The 27,153-nt window shown below is 43.2% G+C and overlaps 2 protein-coding genes and 1 non-coding gene across 3 annotated transcripts in view; 2 read left to right on the forward strand and 1 right to left on the reverse strand.

Moving 5' to 3' along the window:
- The first annotated feature begins 2,411 nt into the window (after window positions 1-2,411).
- On the forward strand, window positions 2,412-11,553 carry rnf139 (ring finger protein 139). The gene is made up of 6 exons (XM_031735271.2): window positions 2,412-2,971; window positions 4,284-4,939; window positions 5,624-5,771; window positions 5,889-5,995; window positions 6,259-6,510; window positions 7,531-11,553. The coding sequence occupies exons 1-6, from the start codon at window positions 2,809-2,811 to the stop codon at window positions 8,314-8,316; spliced, it is 2,112 nt and encodes a 703-aa protein (XP_031591131.1). The 5' UTR covers window positions 2,412-2,808; the 3' UTR covers window positions 8,317-11,553.
- A 309-nt stretch (window positions 11,554-11,862) lies between these two features.
- trnal-aag lies at window positions 11,863-11,944 on the reverse strand. The gene has a single exon. It is a non-coding gene; the product is annotated as a tRNA-Leu (tRNA).
- The window catches only part of tmem65 (transmembrane protein 65), a 37,138-nt gene continuing 21,906 nt past the window's right edge, over window positions 11,922-27,153 (forward strand). Inside the window, exon 1 of the mRNA XM_031735282.2 lies at window positions 11,922-12,895. Coding sequence (XP_031591142.1) covers window positions 12,658-12,895 — 238 coding nt within the window. The 5' untranslated portion in view covers window positions 11,922-12,657. The remainder of the gene's footprint in view (window positions 12,896-27,153) is intronic.

A 27,153-nucleotide genomic window follows, 5' to 3' on the forward strand; every position in this document is an offset into this window, starting at 1 on the left:
AGTCTGGGTTAGTTGTAACAATAATGCAGATGTTACAACTTACCACACTGTTACTTTAACTTATATTAAACAAGTTGGGGCAACGACATCAGCAGAGAGAGGTTCACTGGTCACCTTTGTATATGCGGTTAATGCCATTGGCAACACAATTCCTCCACTGTTTGTGTTCCCACACATACATTATGCAGACCACTGTGTCAGAGATGGACCAGTAGGAAGTACTGGTAGTGGAAATAAATCAGGATGGATGCAAGAAACAGATTTCCTCAGCTTTCTGAAGCACTTTGCAAACCACACCAAGGTAAGCCATGATAAAAAGTAATGGAATTGCGATGCTGGTGAACAACTACATTTTTTCAGCTTCATTGTTATGTTCAAAAGTTGGTGCAAGAGTTGTAGGTTACAGTGAACACTGAGCCAATGAGGCCAAACTCAAGGAAGACCAACCAAAATTAATGAAATATTCAGTTGCAGAAAATTCCATAATTTGTCTTTTTTGGGGGGTTGGAATATGTTCAATAGCTAGATTTCTGCATTCTGTCACACACACACAGCTACATTAATGGCTCTAAGTGCATTCATGTGTTGAATAAAAAAGATTACGTGTTAATGTTTTGTCAGTACCCTTATTTCATTGTGTTACATTTCACCCCAGGATATGTTACAACTAACCCAGACTATGGGGTTAATTGTAACATTTCACTCTTTGTGTTTGAGACCATACCATGCAATGAGTAATTGTGCTGCAGAGAAAATAGCTGCACTATTTAATAGCAGAGACATGTAAATGCTTTGCATTAAATTTTGAATCCACTACCTTAAAAGAGCTCCAATTTACAGACAGAAATGTCAAAAATGTTACAACTATCCCCGGTCTCCCCTACACTTTAGGACTCGGGGTAAAGGGATCAATAACAATTTAAAATTTATAATTTACAGTTTGATGATTTAAAATCTAACACACGAAAGGGGGGGGCTGCTTCCAAATAGAGCACATTTCATTCATAATGTTGTAAATCCAAGCCTATTATGTATTCATGATTTGAATCCTGGGTTGTGCGAAATCCCAGTAATACACCTTAGACAAAGTGAATCTGTGAACTAAGGTGCAGGTCTATTAGGTTATGTTGTGGCGATCCTCGAGTTGGGGGATTTGTGTTCATACTGGAGTGCACAATTAAAACCAATGTAAGATGGACAAGATAATTTCAAAGCCATCAGGTACTCAGTTTAGAAAAAATAGAAAAGAAGAGGAGGAGAAACGAGCCAAAGATCCAGGTAAGCAGATGTGTCATTGGATAATGGCAGGTCATCCTGAAACAATCAGAATCAGAATACTTTATTAATCCCTAAAGAAATTATGTGGGTTACAGTTGCTCCAAGAAGAAATGGTAAAAATAGTAACAGTAACAGACTAAACTCCAAACAATACATTATGTTACAGATTTTAATATTAATTAGTCATTGTCAATTGTTGATTTGTCCTGTTCTCATTGTATGAAGAATTATGATGGCTGTTTGGTAGCCGTTTGCATACCATGCATACTCTCTCGTGTGTGTGTGTGTGTGTTTTTCTGGTGAATTTGGACAGCCTTCGGCGCGTCGCTGTGACGTAATCGGTCTACAAATGCGGCCTCAGGAGGATGCAGCCCATGAATTTGGACACGACCATTGACTGTAGAAAACATGGACGACGCCACAGCTCCCCAAAAATGAAGCCAAAACGTCTCTATCGCCCCCTGGTGTCTGGCTGCAGTATAGGTCATAAACCCCGCCTCCTCCATGTTAGCGGACGAGACTGGGGACAGACTAAAATAAATTTATTCTCCTTAGATAATTTTTTTCCAAAGATTCTTTCTTTTGTTATCAATAGTTCTCATCATGCTCATTGATATCCAAGGGGTCTCCTTTCCCATAAGTTTGATTCTAATTCCTACCGCGGTGATGTTAAATTGGGGTGAAACGTCATCATAGCAGCTTTGACTGGCAGCTGCAGTCACGGAGAAACTTGCGTATCTCTGTTCGGGAATAGCAGATAGAGCGTAGGCTCTGAGAGGAGGGCCAGCGAATATTTTCCACAACTTTTGGCGATCCTCAAGATGTTTTGAAATCCCAAAGTCTGTGAAATGTTTGTTTAAATCAAATACGATAAGACACAACAAATAATTTAATAAGGTATGCAATGAATCTGAAATCTAAAATACAGTAAACTGAAATATATTTAATATACTTTTATAATGGTATTATTATTATATTAAATGTTATATTTTATTTATGGGTGTCTATACCAGCATACCATCATCTGAAAGCAAAATAACGTCTACATTAAAACATGTGTAACAAACAGTACACAGTAAAAATGACGTGTAATTTTATAGTTTGTAGAAATGTTACGTCAGCTGCCACGCCCACCGACGCCACGACGCGATACGTCGTACCATCCTGGCAACTTCTTTGGTTATTAAAAAAAAGAAGTCCAGTGGCGCTTTCACAGCACTGACAAACGGACATTTAGAGATGCCTTCATACGTTTTGTGACAGCGGACAGCCCCGGGTCTGATGGGGGGCGTGAAGTTTAACGGCTGCCGGCTGTAACACGGAGGGTGGGAGCGTTTTAACCCGGAGAAGCAACAGGAGGTTGAGGTGGACGAACATGGCGGACAGATGCAGGCTTGCAGCTGCCGAATAAGCGTTGGGCAAAGCGAAACTGAAGACGAAGGACGGCTGCCGGGTGACTCGTCACGTATCTCACCGTTACATGGATAGCCGGGTCTCTGCAGGACTATAAAAGCCCTCCACTAAAGCCGTATGGCGTCCACTCAAGCCCGGATAGGCCAGCAGGCCTTGGTGGTGCTGGATGTGGCTCTGCGAGTTCCATGTATTTTTATTATCGACGCCATTTTTAACTCTTACTACGACCCTGGCTCGGGAATGGCCGGGGCGATGGGGAAGGTGTTGGTCAGAGTCATGGGTAAGTATTTTTAACATGAAGGAGCCCATAAGTTTCCCTCAGCAACAACGAGCTAGCCGCGTTAGCCTTGACATTAGTCCGCTGTGTGGAGCTGTGTCACCTGTCAGACCGGCTAAAGCCGATTAAGCGACCAGCAATAACATTTACACAGGGCAGATCCGTCTGACACGCTGCTTAACTGCTTCACCTCGACCCTAATTTACTCTCCTCTGGCGCCAGCAGCTCGCAAGCTAACTAGCTAGCTAACGTCAAGGTGTGTTGTCACAAGTGTGATTTGTGGTGTCGCGGATGGCCTTAGAGGCACCTTGAACACAGATGAATCATATTCAGGTCCTTCTTCTTGACAAAGCTCGCTACTTCTCCTCCTCTAACTGTACTCAGAGAGCTGCTCTCTGGTCTGAGTACCTGTGACGTTATATCAGCGTGTGTTGACCTGGTGTCCCACTTTATGCACATCATTTGTATGCCTTGGCACTTGTCATATTTTCGGACAGGGGAATTACATTCTGGACTAGTGTTGTGTAATTACCAGAGCTGCTACTAACAAAAATCTGTTTCACTTTTTATTTATTGATGGAATAAGTCTGTAGCCTGACTAACTTTGAGTTTCCTCTACACACCGTAATTCATAAAAGCTCGTCGTTTTCATCACTGTGACAGAGTAAAGCTTCTCTGTGTTGAGTCAACAAACAAGTTATGTAACTCAGTTTTCCAGTTTGCAGACCTTTGAGCAGCTCGGGCCGTCTGAAAGTGTTAGCCAAGAGCTCTGGGTTTGGATGGACAGGAAGTGAGATTAGCTGTTGGGTTTGCTTCTGTACCCGTCTTTCTTTATGTTTAGTACAGGAACAGAGACTCCATAGTGCCAGATGTTTGAACTAACATTATATTAAAGCAGTAAGGCTCAGGTTGGTTGAGGTCCTCTACAGTATGTACAGTGAGTTTATCATAGTGTTATCAAATGCACACGTAGCATTACATGGACTGTGAAAGGCATTTCTTTGTTTGTTTGTTTTTGTTATCCGTGGTATTTGTCTGGCCTAATTGTTATGAAAAATCAAGGAGTGTAACAGTTTGTCTAGCTGCTTGTTCAGCCTTTTACTTATCAGGATTACTCAACTCTATGCTGATTATTTTGCTCCAAAATTCATTAATGTGCAGCATCTGGTGTTTTCTCACAAAGACTGATCTGACTACTCACTATAATCAAACAAACTTGGAAGCTACAGCTAGCTGACATTTGAGATTTGTTCAGTTTGCAGTGAGAAATATTTACCTTTCCTGTCTTTCTGACTGCTTCTCCGGTGTGTTCCAGGTGTCCTCATCTCCACTGTGGTGCTGCTGCTTTCTCAGAAAGCCTTGTTTAAGTTCTACACTCTATTCTTTGCTGTCCTCCTTGGCATGACAGCAGTCCTCATAAACTACTACGCCACCTCCCACATGGACTTCTACAATGCCTACTACAAAGCAGCCTTGGGCTTCAGGTTGCTGCCTAGAAACGGGCCGACGCTGTGGCTGGGCATGGCCGCCGTCCAGCTCGTCTTTGGGATTGGCTATGTGTTTTTGCTTAACCTCCAGTCGGTGTTTGCTGCGCTGGTGGTCCTGGACATCATGATTCCTCTGTGGGGGCTGATGATTGAACTTCCTGCAGATGTCAGGCATCTGGTGGCAATGTTCTCGGGCCTGGTGCTGGCTCTCAGTACGGCCGTTTGCCTCGCCACAAGGCTCAAATGGTTCTACTATTCATGCCGGTACGTCTACCTGCTCGTACGGCACATGTACAGGATCTATGGACTCCAGCTGCTGCTGGAAGACACGTGGAAGAGGATCAGGTTCCCTGATGTGCTTCGAGTGTTCTGGCTGACCCGGGTAACAGCCCAGGCACTGATACTGGTTTACGTGGTGCAGGCGGTGGGGAGAGAGAGCGGAGATGCCACAGGTGGAGCTGCAGATGGGAGCTCTGATGCACAGGTAAATGCTTTTACGTAAAAAAAACTTCACTTCCAGGACATGTTTGCTATATGATGGTCACTTTAGTGTCCAGTAGGACTGTAAAGCAAGGTAAGCTAACAAGTTGTTAGCCACAGTGAATTGATATTTGGTTAATGACATTATTAAGTCTTTGACATATCATGTTTACAAAAGTCATATATTTGTTTGGGGAAAGAAGTTTTCCTTTTGCAGCCCCAGGCGCCCCTGTTGGATTTCCATAATTATATCTAAATATTAACTCCTGTGTGTTTAAAAATATCTCCGAAAGCCTAAAATGTATGTAGGTGACCTCTACAGGTTTCCTGTGTACTGTAGCCAAGTAAAGTCCAGCTGGCACATTAGCTCTTTGCAGTGTTTTACAGGTATATTATGCTGGTATTTGTGTGTGTGTGTGTGTGTATACACAGAAATTTCAATGTGAAATATGCTTTTAATAATTTATAAACAGTGTCTGATGTCTGAAGAGCAGTTAAAAATGATGCACACTACATAACAAGGTCATAATTCTTTAACAACCTCATTTCTACTGAAGATGCTTCTTCATGTTCTGTGCTGCTGTTAATAATAAAGTCTCACCTAAAAAGACTGCAGAGTCTGAACTGAAGCTAAAAGGGATTATGAGTAAAGGTGACGCGTGTACCTGTGTGACTGCACCGTTTTCAGGGTTACCTGCTGAGCTGGGATGTGTTCTGGGATCTCACGAGTAACCTGATCATCTCCGGCTGCGACTCCACGCTCACTGTGCTGGGGATGAGTGCCGTTATCTCCTCTGTTGCACATTACCTGGGCCTCAGCATCCTGGCTTTCATAGGTATGACTGAGATTGTTAGTTGGAGTGGTAGCAGGGGTAAAAGCCTTCCTGATTTGCCCTTCACGTAATTGTTTGGATGCTCCTGGAGTTGAGTACTTTCTCATTTTGAACTTTCAGGTTCGACTGAGGAGGAGGACAAGCGGTTAGGCTTCGTGGCTCCTGTCCTGTTTTTCATCCTGGCTCTTCAGACCGGCCTCAGCAGCCTGGATCCTGAGGAACGCCTGGTACGTCTCGGATTCGTGCTTCCAGTTTACGCCGTCGAAGCAGCCGGCAAACTGCTTTTCTCTCATTTTTCTGTTGTTGTTTTAGCCACTTTGTGACTTGTTATGTTGCCCTCTAAACTACCAAAACATGTTTAATGATTTATACTATAAATGACATTTGCCACAGTAGCAGAGTTCACTGTTCTTCTTGTCATCCTGTATTCCCGTGTTTATAACGGAATAACTTCGTACACGTAACTGAGAGTCTTCGTTTTGATCTACAGGTCCGCCTAAGCCGGAACATGTGTCTTCTGCTGACCGCCATCCTGCACTTCATTCACGGCATGACTGACCCCGTCCTCATGTCCCTCAGCGCTTCCCATGTCTCCTCTTTTCGGCGGCATTTCCCTGTCCTGCTGGTGTCCCTGGCGCTCTTTGTACTCCCCGTGGTGCTCAGCTACGCCCTCTGGCATCACTACGTCCTCAACACATGGCTCTTTGCTGTCACCGCCTTCTGTGTTGAGCTCTGCCTCAAGGTGAGCGCAAACAAATGATCTTTGACTGGAATTGATGACGTCCAACGTCTCCCAAAGTTTTCACAGTCTGTGAGATTTTTGTGCGTTATGTTAGTCAAGAGATCCAGAGTAAGCAAACTTGTGACTTAAATAATCAAATGTGTAACAATAATGACCTGATTGATGTGCATATAAGAGCATGATTTAGCCCTGCAAAGGAGTCAGTAAGGATTCTGTTGTCTGTTTGTCAACGTGGAATTGAGTGGAGACTGATAGTATTCTGCTTATTGAGTTTATAGTCTGTGCCTACAGTTAATTAGTATTTATGTTCAATTACACTTATGGCTTCCAGCATTTATGAAAACAAGAAATAATCAGGATTTCTTTTCAGTTATGTTCTTGCTTTGTGTTTTGTGCTAAATCCAGCGCACCACTTTCCTTTGCAGCACCTCTCTAAAAACCCCAAACTCACTCCTCGACAGGCGAGGGGAGAGAACTGATTGAGAGAGGTGGACAAGGAACCACAAATACTGTTTGTAAATTCTTAAGTGTTGTGAGTTTGCATATAAAGTACTTGTAATTTTTTGTTTCTACTGCTTAGAGACAAATGTAACTATAAGAACATGGAACCAGGCTCCTACATTAGATATTCTGGGCATGCTCACTTGACTAAAATTAGCCTGGGGACCCGCTGAGGAATGGCGAGTTTGTGGGTGTCGAATCGAAACTGTTCTGAAGGAGAGCGGCGACACAGTTTTAGACTGTTTACTTCAAGCTTAGGGTCCAAAAACATTCCAGCTGTCACCAGAGGTCAGCTTCAGCTCCGTGTCACATATACAGAGGATGTATGGCTGTGGTATTTTTACGTTTATGAACGTTCATTATTCAGGTAGTAAACTTTAAAGAACAACAATTTAAAGGAGAGTTTATCAAACTTCCCGTTGGCGTGCTCGCTCCTTGTCAGAAGCTGAAACCGTTCACTCGTCTGCTTTGCTCTCTGCAGATTAAATTCACCTCACGTTTCTGCTTCCTGCTCTCCAGGTGGTTGTGTCTTTGACCGTCTACGGCCTCTTCATGGCTGACGGATTCTCCAATGTCCTGTGGGAGAAGCTGGATGACTACGTCTACTACGTGCGCTCCACGGGCAACATCATCGAGTTCCTGTTCGGCGTCATCATGTTTGGAAACGGCGCCTACACCATGATGTTCGAGTCGGGCAGCAAGATCCGCGCCTGCATGATGTGCCTGCACGCTTACTTTAACATCTACCTGCAGGCCAAGAATGGCTGGAAAACATTCATCAACCGCCGCACTGCTGTCAAGAAGATCAACTCCCTGCCGGAGGTGCGCGGGGACCAGCTGAGGAACATCGAGGACGTGTGCGCCATCTGTTATCAGGAGTTCGCCACCTCAGCCCGCCTCACGCCCTGCCACCACTACTTCCATGCACTGTGCCTGAGGAAGTGGCTCTACATCCAGGACACGTGCCCCATGTGCCACCAGAGAGTTTACGTTGAGGAGGAGAGCAGAGACAGAGCTGCCTTTTCAAATAACAACGGGGGCTACGCAGCGCCGCAGGACGCCGCCGCTGCTGCGGGCCCACCGGCACCGGGGGACAATCAGCAAGGACAGCCGGCAGCAGAGCTACAGGCCAATGGAGCGGCAGTCGGTGCGCAGGCCGCGGGAGGAGCGGCGGCGCTCGACCACGACCTGCTGGAGGACAATGACAGCATAGAGTATGACGAAGATGAGTGGGGGACTCAGAACGGCAGCGCGCTGATAGAAGAAGACTATATCAATGATGATACAGATTCCACAGAGGACTGACGACAGAAGAGCTATAGATAAATAAACATATATCTTTATTATATTTAAGTTAAGAAATGATAAAGGACATCTTAAGCATCTTAATTTGCTCTTGAAAAATGTCAGGGATGTCTTTCTCTTGTTAGTTTCTTTACGTTTTTGAGTTTTACTCTACAAGGGCTCGTGGAAAGAGTAACTGCTGCTCTCGTTCTGTGTGTATGCGTGCGCGCGTGTGTGTGTGCATGTTGAAGCTGTATGACGTAGACCAAAAAACTCCCAACTGCTCTTTTTATTTGACAGTATCTCCGGAGTATCAAGATCCTGATAGAAATCTTGCTATGTGGGCACAGCTGTCTTTGCACCGTTTATTTCCTGATGCCAATCAGAACGTTTATAATAAAAATAAATATCAGACTATCTGCAGCCGCAGATTCTGCCCTGTTGGAGATGGCGGTAGAAATGCTTTGTTCCAAATGGAGAAAAGAAACAAAGCTGCACATTGTTTTCTTTCTTTAGACTTTGTCACTTATGAGCATAAAAACCGTAAACTTACCTGGTTTGAAATTTAGCTGAGCTCCTCCTTCAGGATCCTTGTTTTGTGCACCTCTGCAAAGCTTTCAGATTGTCTGCTGTTTTTTTTCCATTGCTCTGTGGTCTCTCCTGTTCTGACCACTCTGGATTGCCTGTTGTATTTCCTCCAATTTGTCAAAACCGTGACTTAAATTTCATTTTAAGGAAGAGAGGGGAGGGCTGAGCTGGAGGCTTTTACGCTACAACCCTCACCCTGTGGCCATGACCAAAACAGGAAGGTCAAGAATACACGCGGCTCACTTACATTTGTAATGAGTAGGCTGGCTGGGCTTAGCCTTATGTGTGATTCGTGTTTAATGCAGATGCATGCACCTCACTTACGATACGAAGCTCGGAGTAGAGCCGCTGCTCGTTCATCTCAGGCCGAGCCAGCTGAGGCGGTTCAGGCGTCTGGTCAGAATGGCTCCTGGACTCCTCCCTTCAGAGGTTTTCCTGACACGCCCGGGTGCGAGGACACGTTACAGCAGACCTATAAACAGAATTGTAAAGTGCTTCTGGTGAGCAGGATATCTGCTTAGCCTGCTCCTACCACAACCCTCCTTCAGATAATGGTTGGACTGATGTCATGGAAAAAGTCAGAGAGGCTAATCTGGCTAGTAGGGTGGGCGGTGGATGATGACGTTTTAGTGTAGGTGGTTTGTGCCACGCACTCTCACGGCATTACAGTAGAGCTTTGCATAGACAGTTTGACCTTGGTGGACAAATCCACCACCACCACCAATCCGTAGTCCAAAACAATGAGTCTACTTGATCTGATGTGCTGCCTTCAGAGATCTCATCCACACTGATGATTCTTAGCGTGAAAGTTGTGTCTGTTTGAAAATGGAGTTCTCTCTGCACGAGTTAAAGGTTCGTAGGTTCCTGGTTAAAATGGAGAAACTGTAAAAGATCTGAAAGTACAAACCATGCTGAGTGGTTCAGAGGTGCACGAGGGGGTGAGGCTGAAGGGGGGAGCCTGGTGAAATGCAAGTTATGGTGAGAGTCTCAGAACCTAAATGCACTTAATATGCAGCCCTGACTTGTGTGTGTAAAGGTGAGCGTGGTCGTTTGTGTGCCTGCCGACTTGTAATGTGATAAGACGGTGTCTTAATAATTCGGTTCATGTTCCCTCGTGGTGTGCTGCAGGGAAAAATGCTGGAGTGTTTATTAACCACACAACTGAGGAGCAATTTGAACAGATTTGGAGCTCTAGTCATTCTGCAGGATTTGAGTTTTTAGAAAAGCTGTGAGCACAAACTCTGAAAACTCTGTCACGACTGATTCAGCTGTTTTTATTTGAACAGACGATTGATCCCAATCAAAGTTACCATCTTTCACCTCAGTGACGTTAAACGTGTTTGATTAGTTTCCTGTGTGTTTAAATCACATCTCAAATTTGCAGATTGATCACAGCTCAGGTTTGTGGTAAACTCACTCAGCTTTTGTTGGTTTTTGTCCTTTAAATGCAAACCGAGTATTTGTGAATGAAGCAGGAGAGCGAAGCAGTTTCCTATCAGCTTTGCGCCCACTAGAGAAAACTGAGAGGTGTCTCTTTTTTTTTTTTTTTTTTTTTTTTTTTTAAAAGGTGACATCCTACTGTAATCACTGATATACCTCTGTCATTACTTACTACTGGTCTCTTGTGTGACCTTGCTTACATTTGTGTACGTTATTGTACATATAATGAAACAAACACGTGCACACTTTCCCCTTGATGCTACTTTCTACATCATTCTTTTAAGAAATCAGTATTGATTTTGGCTAAAAGCTTGTCTCAGACCCGGGAGCGGTTAATAAGAGTGTGAAGGTGCGGTGGAAAGCACATCTGAAGAGCTATAGTCCAAAAATGTATTTGGTGAAATGATTGCTATGTTCAGTAACGGTCATAAAATACAGCATGAGGAGGTGCCAGTTGTTTTGCATTTCTTAAAGGAAAGGTCCATCAGTTAGTTTTAGTTGTTTTAAAAGAGCTGGATGGAATTTCTGTTCCCACACTGGTGGTTTCATCATTCACTAAATGCATATTTTCTTTCTAATCACTGGTATAGACAGATTTCTTGTTGTGTCTGAGCTATGAGGACGGCACTTTTTTAAAGGCTAAAACTGTGTTAGTAGCCACAGGCTGGAAGAAAGAAACTGGAAAAAATCCAGGTGTGCAACCTCTGAAGGCAGTGTGTGTGATCATGTTGTTAAAAATTTGTGTTTAAAAGAATAAAAAGGTTTTATTTTCCTGACGTTTATACCTGCTGATCTAAAATTTTAAACTACTGGTCCAAAACGAAGCCCCGGCTGACACAGCTCCCTCAGCGACTACAGAGATCTTTAATGTGAAACTGTATTGAAACTGGCTTTCAAGCACAACTCCACAAGTATTATGATGTGTAGACTTCCACAGCCCGAACGTTTTAAAGGGTTTGACTACAAACTTGTGCTCTGTGCTGTTGTTTAAAAAAAAAAAAAGCTGCAAGGAATCCATTTAATTCTTGCTCGATAAGAGGATATATGAGGAAGTGTTGGGTCTAATTTGATTAGAAAGCTGTGCTTTTTTGTTTCAGTAATGAAGGACTTTGATTATTAGTTTGATTGTTCTGAAAGCTTTTTAAAAGGTAAAAGCTGTTCATTTTGCCTTTTGTTTTAAAAAAGAGATTTATGTAAATAAAATCATCTTTGATATTGCATCTGGACTGATGACGCCTTTAAATGACTTCTTCATAAACACATCGGAGCATAATCTTCATTAAATAAAGGACTGTAGAAGTTTGGGTGCAGAGGAGTGTGCCCATTTTAGTGTGTAGAAATGCAGTTGGGTCATTGAACCACAAGGTGATGCTGTTATACTACTTGTTCTGAGAACATTTTTCTTACACAAAATATGAAGAGCTTCAAGTGTGAGACCACGCAGTTTGGTGGGGTCACAATATGAACCACCAACGTTCCAAGCTGTAGATAATTTTTTGTTTCCAGTCACTGAGCAACAGCCACCCCAAAAGCTACTATTGGCAGCGGTGGGATTCGAACCCACGCCCCCGAAGAGACTGGAGCCTTAATCCAGCGCCTTAGACCGCTCGGCCACGCTACCGGTATGGAAACGAAAACATGAGCGGCAGCAGTAACATGAAAGTTATTCATGGATCAATAATTCTTCTACTTTCAGCTGCTCCTTTAGGATAACGTCTAGGTGGCCCTCCTTTTGTGGCCACCACCTCCAAACCCTGCATCATACACGGCTCACTACCATCCTGTAAACATGCTTGTGCACTGTCATTGCTTTGGCTGATCCTGTCCAGGTTCTCTTCTAACGTCGTCTGCAAACATCGCAATCCGCGGAGAGTACCTTCACCTGTCCCCTTCCTTGATATTTTCGCTGAAAATAACTTAGAAACACTTCTGGCTGCTGAACAAGTTTTAATATTGCTACAAAAAAAAGTTTGACCGGAAGCCATTCTTTTATTTTGAAAACCACCAGCGGAAGTGTAACTGCGGCTGACTTGTTCGCCTTTTAGCTTGAACTTCATGTGCCAAACTCCTGACCACCGAGTCCTAAAAGATCATGAGACTGCTGGCTCGGCAGACAGCGGGGAAAGAGGACATGTACGGCCGCTTGAAATTTAACCCAAGTTTTACAGAAACTGCTCTTAAAAGCACATTTTATCGCCATTAAACGCGAATCTAGCGACAAGGACCGACGGACGGCCAACTTCTAACCGAGCGACGTGAAAGCGAAGCGAAGGAGGACCCTTTAGAGAAGTACTTTGTATCTTATAGACAGGAGGAGTCGCTCTTTTTGGCACCATGCTTAGGATTTGCCTGCAGAGAGCTTTCCGCCCGGCTCTCCATAAGTTACCGAAGGCGGCGGGGACTGCGCGGCACGCTCCGAGCTGCTGGATGGGAACACACGGGAGAAACGAGCCGCTGGAGCCTCTCAACTCCCCCACCAGGGCCAAAGAGTTTATTTACCGCCTTCACCCCAAGGAGAGGACGTGTTTACTGCAGGAGCTGCAGATCTTCGAGTCCAAAGCACTCGCACAAGGTAAAGACACGAGCAGCGTGGGTTAAAGGTGGCACTTTGAATGAGAGGTCAAAGGTTGTCGGTGCAGGCAAGCCCACATTTCCCTCCTGCAGTGTAGACCAGCACTGACACGCTTCTGTACCTCCTCAGGTGCAAACCCAGGTGTAAAACACTGTTAGATGTTCGGTCAGGGGCTGATTGATTGCACGATGGGCGGGCTCTTCCTCTGTTTGAACGGTCCTGGTCATTGGGTGGAGTCTTTGACAGCTGACCCTTAAAGGCACACGCGGATTCACGGTTTCAATACGGTTCAATACACCAGGTGTTGCTAATTAGACGCCTAATTGACGTTTAAAGGTGTCATTAGGAAAAAAGAAACAGTAGTAGTGACACCAGGTGGTCGCTGTGGGAAGTGCAGCAGTGTGCCAGCATCCATAGCTACTGAGCTCTGTTGGGCTTTGATGGTTTAAAGGTGGTTAAGACTCGAGGCTGTTACATACACACGTTGTATGTTATTGTGGCAGTTTGAGTCTGTGATTGACATCATCAGGGTGTGACGAGACCTGCCAGCTCTGTCCCAGTCTGGGTCAGCTGTTTGAGGCAGATAAAGACCGTCATTTCAGGTCTTCACCTCCAGCCGCTCAGTCATTTCTAACTGAAATACTGTAAAATAAACAGCCGCTCATTACCAGCCCCCTCTGTGAGCTCTACAGTCAGCCTCACTCATACCTCTCCATCCAGGATCTCAGCCAGGCTTTCTGCCTCTTCAGCACAAATGGCTTTACATATAAACAGTACGAGCTGCTGGTTGTCTTCCCTGTTTGTTTTGGTACAAAGACATGTTCTGTCTTTCAGTGTGTTGTCTGGTGCATTGGCTCAGTCACACAGCTTATTTTCTTTGTCGCCTGCCAGACTGTGCAGGTTGCTGGAAATCTCCTCACTGGCTGGTCTGTCCAGGCTTTGGAGCCACATTCAGCTTGGAGAAACCTTGAAGACAAGCGAGCAAAAACCCCTGGTTTGGGTGCTCGAGCCAGATGTTGACTGTGTTGAGCCAGCACAGAAAGTGGGATTATATCCAAGTCTAAATTATGAGGAATAAAACCTTTTAAAGACTCTGTAGACCTGTGATATTTAAGTTTTAACAGAGCCCAATAACAGAGGAGTTGTTTTTTGTGTGGTTTTATTTCTGTTTTATGATGATATGAAAGTGTTTTCTATTTTATATTCTCAGGATTAAAAAACGAACCTTTGTAAAGCAATTTAAAGGCCCACATAAATGCTTAAATAACAGCAATATTGATAATAATCCAGGGAAACTGCCAGAATCTTTAAAAGAAAAAAAAAAGCACATTTTTTATGATGTCGCTCTTCCGCCGTCGTGTGTTTTGGATATTTTCCCACCAATGCTGTGTGCAGAAAATGACTCTTTACAAGGACTCAGAAACATGAAGCGCAGAGACTCCGACTTACATTAGACTGTTTCCTGATGTGATGGAGGATGTTGCTGATCTCATTACCACACTTGGAATAATACGTTTAAAGGAAACTATAACATGAACTATAAGGTCCGTCACATCCGGTCTGCCTGTATTTTCTCTTCCTGCTGGAGAGATGATCCCCTGTAGCTCCTGCCTGTATTAAGACTTAATGTATCTGAAGTCAAATTATTCCTCAGCAAACTGAGGACGGAAATAATGCAAAGTGAATTATGCTAACCTTAAACTCACTTTGATCCTTTGTCTGTAGCTCACACTCTTTACTTAAGCTCAAATTCCAAGCCAAAAGCCTCAAAGGAAGCCGATTTTATCACAGCGGTGTTCAGAGTTCGCCTGTGGGTTTAAAGAGACCTGTGATTGAAGGTTTGAGACAAATCGGCTGGTTGTGCCATTAAAAAACTTTTAAACGCTGTGTGCTGCTTCTCAGTCATGGTGATGGTTTGTTTTCATGAACGGTGGGATGATGTGTCGGACGGTTCGATGTAAGAAGGAAGCACTGAAGTGCCTTTGCTTCAGAGCAGCCATGCAGATGCTTTCTTGCCGCTTCACTCAGTTGGAAACTTTCCAAAGTAAAACTGACGATTTAATTGAATCCATCATCGTGTGATTGGTGACCGTGTCCTGTTCCCTCAGCATTTGGGACATTCATGCACATTTGGCTTGTTCTGAGGTGCTTAGTTTATGTGTCGCTGTTAGCAGCGAAGCCAGTGAGTTCAGTTCCTGACCACGGGTCAGTATGTGATGAGTGGGGACGTGTTCAGGATTTGTCAGGTGACGCTGGGCTGCCCTATGAGGAACCATTTACACAATCAGCCTTTTACTGAATAGTTACTGGCATGTGAACGCCTCATTCATAAGCTTGCAGTGTGTGTGAGTTGACGTGTCTCCCAGTGTCAGGTTGTACATTTGTTGGGTGTGGACAGCCGGGCGTGAGTGCACATGTGTGTTGTTCTGCGTTTGACTCACAGGGTATTTACTGTTTGCTTGAAAGCAAATAAAGCGTCTCCACGTGAACGAAACCAAAACCACGGTGACTCATCGGAGCACCAAAATAGTAAAATCAGCTGCCCAGTCAGGAAATGTGAGTAATCCCCTCGAGTGTCTGGAAGCACTCTGTAGAAGCCATGGAGATGCAAATATGGCATTCACTGAACAATACACCGGACCTGCAGCGCTCAGTGTGTGGTCAGTGTGTGGTTAGTGCCCCGAATACCTCGTGGTGCGTTCACGACCTTCCTCCATTCAGCACTACCTGTTCTCCCTCATTCTTATTCGTACAGTCAGATGATGCTGAAATGGTGAAATCTCGACTCACTGAGAAGACATTAAAGGAAACTGCGATGGCTTCAGACCAGCTCCGCATCACTTTGTTGTGCAACACGTTGCTCGTTAGTCGTGTGCACCGAGGCTGCTGTGTGGGATGATGTGGAAGCTGATTTCCTTTTTCAGGAAACTGCTTTCTTTTTCTGCTTGTTCATTTTTATTTGCCCACCACTCAAGACGATTTTATTCGATTTAGGAATATACTTGAAGCCTGACGTTTGAAAAAGAATTACAGCTTTGTTGTTTTGAGCAGAACAATGCAGAGTTTTAAATATCCCAGAGTTTCCTGTCAGCCTATGTAATAAGCTAATACTCATTAGAGAGACTGCTGTATCAGGTGTTTTATGCAGGCGTGTGTCTTCTTCCTGCGCTGCATGGGTGTGGAGAGCTTCGAAAAGTTGGCAGACAGTATTTATTAGCTAAAAATCTCTCACCGATGTCAACAGGTTTCCTATTACAGAAACGCTGAGCAGCAGCATGAGAAGTTAACAAATGTGTGGGTGGTAATTTTCTGCGGAGCAATTTTAAACTCTTGTTGATTTTTAGCGGTGCACCAATCTGGATGTGATCTGGTCTGACTGTTAGTATTTAAAGCAGGGGTGGGGAACTCCAGGCCTCGAGGGCCGGGGTCCTGCAGGTTTTAGATATCACCCTGGGTGAGCACACATGAATCAAATGATTAGTTCATTACCAGGCCTCATGTTGAGGAGGTCATTTAGCCATTTAAATCAGCTGTGTTGGATTAGGACACATCTAAAACCTGCAGGACCCCGGCCCTCGAGGCCTGGAGTTCCCCAGCCCTGCTATAAAAGTGGATGGGTGGATGGAGGTATCACACGCTGCGCAGCTTCTCTCTTTCAGCAATGCTTTGGCTCCTCTCTCACTCTGACTCTTTCACTTTCACTCATTACCTTCAGTCAGAGAAACTTTATACGAGGTAGAAGCCACAAGGACGATGGTTCAGTTCAGGGAGGATTTTATTAAATTTAGAGTAACCTTATGTGTTGCCATCAGCTTGGTTAATATTATTTATCTTAAGCTGTCTGCTCTCAGCTTCACTCCATGTTTCAGGGCATGTAACACAAAGGAGGAACTAGCGTGACTGTAAATAACCGCAGGATGCAGCAACCCAGTGACTCAGTAATGAAATGACAGGCTTAATAAATTAGGACCAGTGAGGTCGTGACACGGTCTGTCTACAGCTGATGAGAATGATTCCTCCTCCAGTATTGGTCAGATTTTAGTCAAACTGGCACACAGTGGACTTTAACTCTCTGCAGCCGACCAATGAGAACAAAACTTTGCCTTTCTGCACTTCACACATTACATTACTATAACCTGTGAACTGTAATGGAGGGTGAGGAGGGGTGGGTGATCGCAGCCTCAGAATGATATCACAGTGTTTTAGGGACATTTCGATGAAGATTATTTATGATGATATAGAAAAAACCCCAAACTTTTATGGATGCTTACAGGCAGCAGCATTTGTAAGTGTTAGTGAATGAAGGATGTGTTCCTCTTTCTAAAAATGAGCTGCTGTCACTGATGACACACTATCGAACTCCAAGTGTGAATCTATTGAAACACAGTGCCAGCAGCAGCGTTATAGTGCAGTATATCCAGTATAAGTACATACCAGTACAGCAGCAGCCTGGGTGGGAAATGTAAGCAAAAGTCTAAAAAAACTGTTTAACAATAGCTAACGTAACTTATCCTTAAACTCTTTTAGATCACTACAGTATTCTCACGTACGATAACTGAAACATATTTTCTGCCTGGATGTTGTTTCATAGATCGAGCTTTTCAACCAGCTGCTTTTCCACCACACGTCACTGATTTCCACCCACTGTTTGCTCTTTCTGTCACACAGCCCAAATAGTGGAGTTTGGTGGAGTCGTCACCAGCTGCTTGTATCTCCTCCTTCGTAGCCTCGTTGTTTTCAGAGAGGTGTTTTTGCTACTTTGTTGCTTCCACCTTCACAGGAACAGTTTTGTGTGTTTGTTGAAGTAACATCAGAGGCTGACGCGCAGCTCTCGCTCTCAGACATGCTTGGCTTTGTTTCGTTGTTGTGCACCAGGAAATGTAAACAAATGGTGTTACTATAGCAACGGCAGTGCGATATGACACTTTTATATTACGTAAAGATGCGTCACAACCAGGACTGTGGGCTGGACGAGCTACAACATTACTGATGTTTGGGTTTATTTAACCAGGAAGTTATTCTTCAGAATTACTGAAGTCTTCTTTTTTTAAGCATTTTTTAACAGAATAAAAACAATATGAGCCAACATTTTTACAGGGTACACTAATATATTGACTGAACACTGATAAGTGCTCGCTTGCTTTAGGCTGAATAACAGGATCTGATAAGAGTCCATTTCTGTCCACTAATTGCTGATTATTGTAGGTTAGATCATTCCAGCTGATTTGTGGAAATGGTTATTAAAAACATAGAAGAAGAAGAAGAAGAAGAAGAGAACAGCACCATGAACTCTGGTGGTTGTGTGGTGAGTTCTCACTGAAATAGGCTGTAAATGGCCTGGCCTGTATTTATATAGCGCTTTCTAGTCCCTAAGGACCCCAAAGTGCTTTACATATCCAGTCATTCACCCATTCACCCATTCACACACACTGGTGATGGCAAGCTACGTTGCAGCCACAGCCACCCTGGGGCGCACTGACAGAGGCGAGGCTGCCGGACACTGGCGCCACCGGGCCCCGTGACCACCACCAGTAGGGAACGGGTGAAGTGTCTTGCCCAAGGACACAACGACCGAGACTGTCCGAGCCGGGGCTCGAACCGGTAACCTTCCGATTACAAGGCGAACTCCCAACTCTTGAGCCACGATCGCTCAAGTGAACACCCTGGTGCGTCTCTGTCTTCCTCTCTCTCCGTCTCGTTACCAACAGCTCAGCATTAATAGTAAATTACATTTAATTAACCCCCCGCCCTGTCTCAGTTGAAGCTGCTGGAGTTGCAGGCAGAAGAATGGAAAGCACACACTGACAGATGTTAACAGATGACGTTTATTTGTTGTCTCAGAACAGTTTTACATCCCCCAAAGGCTCACAGGTGGAGTTGTGAGTGACACATGCAGTTTATACAGAGCTGAATGTTATGGGTACTATTTTAATATTGATGTTTATGATGTTTATTTCAAAAACTGGTTTGCTGTGAAAGCACTGCCCGACTCCACCGTCGTCTGTTCAGCTGCTGCTTAGGTTTTCATATCATTTCATATTGGATAACCTATAAACCGGTACCATTATTTCTATGCTGGGCTGATATTTACACACAAGTACCGGTCAGGCTCTTGTAGGGGGGAGTGGACGCGGTTTCTAATTCTTTAACTATTTTTTTCTTTTTTTTTAAGCACCCAGAAAGTTTTAAAGGTCACTATTTAAATGTCTTTTTGTCCCATTAGATGAGTGAATGTCAGCCTCGCAGCAGAGCGCTTTGAGCGCCTCTTGGGAGAGTTTGACCCAAACAGTTAATCTCCTTTCAGAATTAGAAGGATCACCACAGTTCAGTTTAGTAGAAGCTCCTTTCTTCATAGACTCCCTAATGCTTAAACTGCTATTGAACTTCTTTTTAAGTGCAGTGCTTTCTTTTTAGTTGTAAAATTAGAAGCAGGTAATCCTGTTATTGTAGCTCTTCCCACTGTTTCTACCTGAAAAGCCTTGAATATGAAAGTGTTCTGAGTTTCTTACAACAAATGGAAAAAAGTTGCAGTAAAAGTAAGTTAGTAAAAGTATGTCAGGTTTCAGATGACTGGCTAACGTGTGTTTTTAAGTGCGATAGTGAAGTCGGGCACCGAAGCAGCATCTCTTTCTTCTGCACCATCTTCCATATTAATTAGACAGCCGGTTTGGCCCCAAACGTCTTTACTAATAAGCGACTGTCTGCAGCTCAGACCCCCACCCTTTCCCCCGCGCCCATTACTTTTCCAGCTAATGAGCTAAATGCCATCGAGGAACAGCGAGAAACTCTGAAACATTTTCTCTGAGCTCGTCTCCAGGCTTCTTAACACATTACATCTTCTTTTAGCGAACGCTGTTAATGCAGGAGGCGCGCTCTGAGTGTAATCTGATGGTCTGCAGATTGTTGGCTTGTCACAAAGGTTTTGAGTTGTCATAAACCAGCGAAGCTTCACATCTGTATTTCATATTGTGCTGTGTTGTGGCATCATGGGCTCCTGATATTATCGTAAATCATTGCACTTCATATCCATCAGTTAGTGTTAGTGTGTGTTTTCCCACATTGGGTGAAATCCTCTTGTTTTTCCAAGCCAACAAAGACTCATATTCAGGTGCAGCCAACCTGTGGTGTATACTGCAGCCCAAGGACTCACCATAAGTCTAATTAAGACTCAGTTCAATTCAATTTTATTTATATAGCGCCGAATCACAACAACAGTCGCCTCAAGGCGCTTTATATTGTACAGTAGATCGTACAATAATACATACAGAGAAAAACCCAACAATCATATGACCCCCTATGAGCAAGCACTTTGGCGACAGTGGGAAGGAAAAACTCCTTTAACAGGAAGAAACCTCCGCAGAACCAGGCTCAGGGAGGGCGGGCCATCTGCTGCGAGCGGTTGGGGTGAGAGAAGGAAGACAGGATAAAGACATGCTGTGGAAGAGAGACAGAGATTAATAACAGATATGATTCGATGCAGAGGTCTGTTAACACATAGTGAGTGAGAAAGGTGACTGGAAAGGAAAAACTCAATGCATCATGGGAATCCCCGGCAGCCTGCGTCTATTGCAGCATAACTAAGGGAGGATTCAGGGTCACCTGGATGTTGATCTTGTAGGATCATAAGGTTTTGATAGCCGGACTCTTGTAAACCTGTCCCTCTTCTGTCACCTGAAATACTGAGCTAATGTTGTTCAGCCCAGAGTCAAACAACTGGTCAGAAGTCCCAGAGGCATGGACTGCCATCCGAACTGGACGAGACCTGGTGCACTAAGTAACCCTCCATCTGCAAGGCTACAAACCACAAGCTCGCTCTGCTGTTTCAGGAAGCCTGAACACAGACAGGCCTCAAAGATGAAACGTTGAAGCCGTGTAAGCACAGACTGCAGTTTAAACTGTAACAACTAGTGATGAGGAACCCACTCGAGAGGGGAAAAAAAGGAACATTGAATACCTAAACCTAAAATGATGATCTCAGTTATGTTAATGCCAAACCTGAATCTTCAGGATCCTTGGATGAGTAAAGCTAACGTTACTGCTACATTACTACGGGTGTTTCCACACTGCTGGCCTGTTTAGTTTTAGTCTTGACCTCTGGCTCATTTGGTGCGGTTGTAATGAGTGACTGTAATCACAGTCTGCTTTGGACCAAAACAGCCGCACAGAGACCGTCTCCTCCAAATCCATCGAAAAAGCAGTCCAGCTGAACCAAAGGTCATTTTTCGACAGCGTTGGGTCCTGGAGCCTCGAGCTCTAAGCAGTGAGTTGTTGTGAGCTGTGGAATTGCATCCATCCCACTGGGATTATTATTGTGTAGCAGACTCTCTGACCAATCGGTCAAAACAAACAGTGACATGTGCAACAACGCCGGACTGGCAGCCGGTGAGAGTTCCCATCCAGGAGCCAACAAAATAAATGGAAGTTGCGCTGCAAACTCAATTTGCAGCATTAAATATGTCATCACACTTAATAAGGACATTTAGAGATTTGTAAGCAGTAACAACTAATGTGACTAATGTGCTCTGGTAACTCAGTTTATTTTTGGTGAACTAAATTAGATACTGATGCTTTCTGAGGACACCTCATCACATGGTACCAGTCTGATAGAAACGTGGGCTGGGAGCGCTGTTATTTGACAGAAGTATCAAATATAATATGATGCATGCAAAGATGTGTTTTCACACTTTTCATTAGTTTAGTTTAACATAAAAATGAAGCTGTTAGGAGACCATGAATAATGAGGCATAAATTAGTAATGTGGATATGCTGCTCCTGCTAAGCTGTAATTAAACTCTCCATTACTGATGGAAATGATCACTCGCAACAAGATTTCTTTTAAAACCACTTTTAAAAAGGCCACTTTGAACTTGACTGACTGTTGGTATTTTAAAATTAGGAAAATATTGAGCTGTTTTGTGCAGTACTGAGGATGAGATGAAGTCATTACATTTCACCTGCTCTTTAACGCATGGAAAGCAGCGTCACTCATAGATTTGTTTTCTGGTGAGCGGCTGCTCAAAAGGACGCATGCTGATTAAGACTGTATATACTGTTCTTCTGCAAAGGGCGGTTAAATAACCGAGTACTATAATCAGCTGCATGACCGATCATTCTCTGCTGGTGCTGGTTATTGTTCTGCTCTGCAGGACATGAAGCAGAACCTGCATCTGCTACAGGTGCTGGTTGGAGAGCAACTCCAGCTCACTGCAGAGGGGAGGACTGCAGCAGTTCATCACAGTGAAGCAGGCGTTTGGCAGACAGTGAGATGAGAGACGCAACTAAACTGTGACTTGGACTTTGACAATGAAAGTCAGGTGTCCACTCGTATATTGACTGAAAAATAACTTGCTTTGTATGATTCATTTCCAGGATGGATGCACTGATATTTCAGCTCTAATATGATAATAATTATTGGTGGATTTTGGGCTTTGCATATGAGGAGCATATGGCATCCTCTGTATCACGCCCAGGCTTTTCCCTGGCTCACTGTTGCCTCACAGTTACTGTCCAGGGTTCAAACCCGGGCCAAACCCTTCTGTTTGGAGGCGGAATCTTTTTTTTTAATTGTACAGTTTTTCTCCAGTTTGTCTTGACAGCTGAAAACATACCAAGTTCACTGTTTCTGTTTTGAACCAGGCGACTGTAACGAGAGAGATTCTTAATCTGATGAGTTTCACTTTCTGGTCAAATGAAGGTTTAAAAACAGGCCACATGTGTAACCATGATTGGTTTGCATGTTAACACCAAACATAATTAAGCTCCACTTAAAGAAAATGGTTAAATATTTTTATCACGGCTCTTGTTATTTTCATTTGAGTACAGAAATTTTTAATGTGCAAGAAAACTGTGACGTTAAAGTTTTGTGCTTTCTCATTGTTCAGATAGTTCAGCTGTTACTTTATTTTTCATAAAGATGATTCTTGGCTTACTGCCCATGAAAGGGCTTATCAGTAACCACAGCACCACAACACAGTGCATAAACTGGTGTCTTATACGTTGGTATTGGTGTAGTTCTTTGGTTACATTGTTGAGTACATTAGACTAACATGAAGCACAACAATGAATCTATTTGAAGTGTTTCACAGTTCTAACATTAAAGGAACATATCAATAAATAATGTGTATCTGCTCTGTGTATAACTGTGTGTCACAGCTGGACTGGATGATCCACTGAGTCCAATTAAAATGCATTAGTGTGACTCTGCTGCTGCTCATGTGGGTTTGAAGTAGATGATGGTGGTTTTAACAGTGTGGCTGGTGTCCATTGAAACGATCCTCCCGTGTAGATGAAAACAGCAGGAGCTGTACGGATGTGGCTTCTTATCTTGCTGGCAAGAGCTTTTTTTTTTTTTTTTTAACTCCTCAGACTTTCCTTTGAGAACCATGCTGAGAGCAACTCTCTCTAAAGAAATGAGATGAAACCAATAAGGAGGACTGACCGCATTACTTCAGGAGGATGTCACGTTTCTTGAGAGACTGATGGGCGATAGAGGAAGCTAATTTTTTTTAAATGTATTTTCTAAACTGTTTTTTGTCAGCAAAGACAAAGCTTTATTCACATGTTGGATTTCTGGTCGTACATTTTTGGCCACAGAGATGGCGTGGGATTGTGGAACTTCCACTCACTCACACACTGTGGACATTAACTTTATTGCGGATTATTAATCTAAAAGACTGATCCAAAACTGCATTTTTAAGGTGGTGGTAGTCTAACAGTAGAGTTGTGTAGACTGTGATAGTGGATCTTACTAAAATATTTATTTGTGTTATTAATGAGGTGATTGAACCTCTTACCAGCTTCCTCAACGTCACCATCCTCTTTAATGGCTGCTCACTGCTGTAGCTGTTTAAAATACTGGTGCAACTTTACTGGCAGTGACTGCAAATAAGTTCTCTGTTAGGAGCTCATTTTAGCACTGCGAGTCCTAAAGGTAGAGATGATGCATTCTTTTATTTTCTTCTAACTCACCCTGCTAGAAGCTACCGTTAGCTTTAAGCTCTTTGTGAACTTTATAAAACAAGGTGAGGTAGCAGTCTGATAGATCAATGACCTATAACAGGCCATTTGTCATGATACCTGAAACCACCAGGAGTAAACATGAGGATTTAAAGGAGTAAAATGTGTCCTAAGGTCAGCACTCTGCGGCTCAGATGATGCAGATGTTTGTGCAGCAGCAGTGGGAGGACAGCTCAGTGTTGGACTGTTGTTGTGCATTGGCAGCGAGTGTCACTGTGTTGTGCTTCTTCCAGAACAACAAACACTGCTGTTTGGGGATATTGATTTAAAGCCACAGCTTTGTGAGTGTGTACTGCACAGAGCCCGAGGGCTAGAGTGTTTAAAAGAGTCCAAACCCAGGTTTAGCTTTAGGAATTAGCAGATATCCAAAGTTGCAAATCCTTTGAAGAAGAAACAAAGGTGTTGGTACGCTTTATTAAACTAATTGAATGCAAACAGAAACATTAGTTTAATTCTTCTGTCAAGAGGGGCTCCTCTGCCAGCAGCAGAGTTTTGAGCATTTATTGGAGAAGCTTTTCTATTGCATATAACAGTACTGTTACACATTATAGTACATAATAATACCATAGTCTATGTGCATCACAGAACTGTAAGTACATGTCGCTGCTGTTTTTCCGCAGTTTCATAGCGCTGACAGTGTTTAGACTTTTTGCAAAACAATAAAAATAAACACTGGGTGAGAGGAGAGAACAGGAGCTGTACTCCTCGTGCTGGCTGTTAGGGGCAAATAAATAAAGTAACTTCAGGCGAAGTATGCTTCACTATGGCGTGAACGAACCACAAGTTAGTTCTGGAGCCTTCTCTCTGTCCTCTGTTTCAGTCACGAGTGAAAATCTCACTTTATATTGTGTTGTTATTCTCTACAACGGGGAAAACACAAATGACACTTATGTAGTCATCTTCAGTAACATTACTCATGACCTCGCACTTAACTAGGCTGGTAGATAACCATCATCTCACAAAGAAAGACCACACAGTTTCTTTCTGGTATTTTATTTCAAATTGGATACATTGCATGGATTTTAATGAAAGAGTGAATGGTAAAACTGTAAACAAGACACAAAATCTCATGTGTAAGCGTAAACATTTTTTTACACTTAGAAAATGCTATGACCTATAAACATCATAGGCTATATTTCCTTATCATACAAAGTGAAGCACAACTAAATAGGCTAACGAGCTAACGTTAGCTAACGGCTAACTAGCGTCTAGGCTAATGCCTGATAAAGCACATCTTTAGGTGAACTCACTTGTATAAACTGTCACAAGTAACTCACGGCAATTAGCACCAAACACACACTTGTAAAATACAACATTACTGCCAACTTATAGACTGTGTTGGCTTAGGACACAGCATAGACAGGCACAGGAGTAGATAATTATCCTTCTACCGTTAGACAGGAAGTAGCAAGAGGTCCCACTTCCGGTAGGATGTCAAAATAAAACGGACAGTGTAAAAATACCCCCCAAAACAAGTACTGTATGAACCTATTTAACATCAAATAATATCTGGGGCGACTCTTGAGGAGCCAGAACATTACTTTTACTTCACCTGTGGGTCCTCTGCCCGCACAAAAGCACGATTGGTCTGCATAAAGACTTTCTATTTAACAAAAGTCAGAATTTTCCTGTTATTTTTCCCATTTCATAAACAAAAATATCTTTAAAGTTTGAATAATTGAAACTTCTTTAGTAAAAAAAAAAAAGAATCCACCATCAGGTTTGTCTGAACAAAGATCAAAAAAATTACGAGGGGAAGATCAAAATAGTTTTATTTCTCATTTTACGTGTTTAACGTTTCAGTATTTTACATTTTCCTCATTCAGAGCACACTCGTGGGTCCGACTGAAAAATGTGGCAGACATTTCCTTCACATGAATGCAGAGCAGAGCGCTGTGTTTATGATGCTGCTCAGTGAACCTGCCTGATGGATTGACGTGACCTCCACATGCTTCAGTTTATAATTTGTCTCTGTGCACTGAGTTTGCGACACATACAGCGAACCAGCACGTCGATCAGCTGGCGGGTGGGTCACACTCAGGGTCTGCTGTGCATTTCAGTCCTTTTTATCCAATAATTTGGCCAGATGAACAAATTCATACAACACCAAACTGCTTTTAAATAGCCGTGTGGTTTCTTCCTTAGCGCAAAGCAACCACACAAACCCAGATGTGTGTGAGAGCGAGAGCTACTTCAGGAACCTCTGTCTTAAATTTGTTCAATATATCGTGACATAATTTTGAGCGTATATTGCCCACCCATGTTGCTGATACAGATTTTGATGCAGCTTTTATTTAACCAGAGGTATTACCATACCAGCTGTGCTAAACTGCTAGTAAAATATCGAGCCCCTGATCTCAGAGAAGTCTTTTTAGAGGCTAATGTGTGGAAGGCTTTTTCTCCAGGTTTGAGCACATTTCCCACCGGTGACACCTGCAGTGAATTCAAGAAGTGCAAATCTTCAGGGAGTTAATTAGTGGGATTAGGACACGTGGAGTGTCGCTGCAGCAAACATGGGGGGATTTCTTGTTTGTTTGCTTACAAATCCCGCTTATTAATGCACAATATCAATGCTCCCTCACTTCAGACATCAGCTTAGTGCTGGGTGGAGGCAGCTTTGATTAGACACTGGCTTAAAAAAATGAAGCTTGAAGGAGCCGTAGCCATAGACTGTATATGAAGGATTGACTGTGTGTAGCCAGAAAGCAAACAGTTCTAAAATTGTTGCAAGTTTCTTACATATTTATGTTTATTATAGGCATTTGTAACAATATCCTCAGTCAGAGTACAAGGTCACATTTAATTTGTAAATGATCTGCTGTGACTATCTTTATGTAATAACTTTTATTAATCATTTAACTCAGCAGTCCCCAACCTGAAAAAGGTGAAGAGTGATGCTGAGCTCATAGTAGTGCAGCCAGTCACAGCCTCCAGGTCTAACAGATTTTTAGTTGAAAGCAGTGTTCTTCTTCTCCTCCTCCTCCTCCTCACATACATAATGTATGATAGCACCAAATCCTTACTGCTGGCAAAGGCCATCAACAAACCTCCAGAGTTTTATTATAGAACTTATAAAAAAAAAGAAGACTTTTGATAGTGAAAATTTATAATTGATTATATGACGATGGTTCAATTCTGTGTTGATGGTTTCTTTTGAGGAAATAAATGTGTTTTGACAGCACTAGTATGACAGACAGCACTGTGTCCGCATGTCCACGTGCTCATCCACTCGATCCACGCCC

The sequence above is a fragment of the Oreochromis aureus genome, linkage group 22, assembly GCF_013358895.1.
Source record: "Oreochromis aureus strain Israel breed Guangdong linkage group 22, ZZ_aureus, whole genome shotgun sequence".
Classification (NCBI taxonomy): Eukaryota; Metazoa; Chordata; class Actinopteri; order Cichliformes; family Cichlidae; genus Oreochromis; species Oreochromis aureus.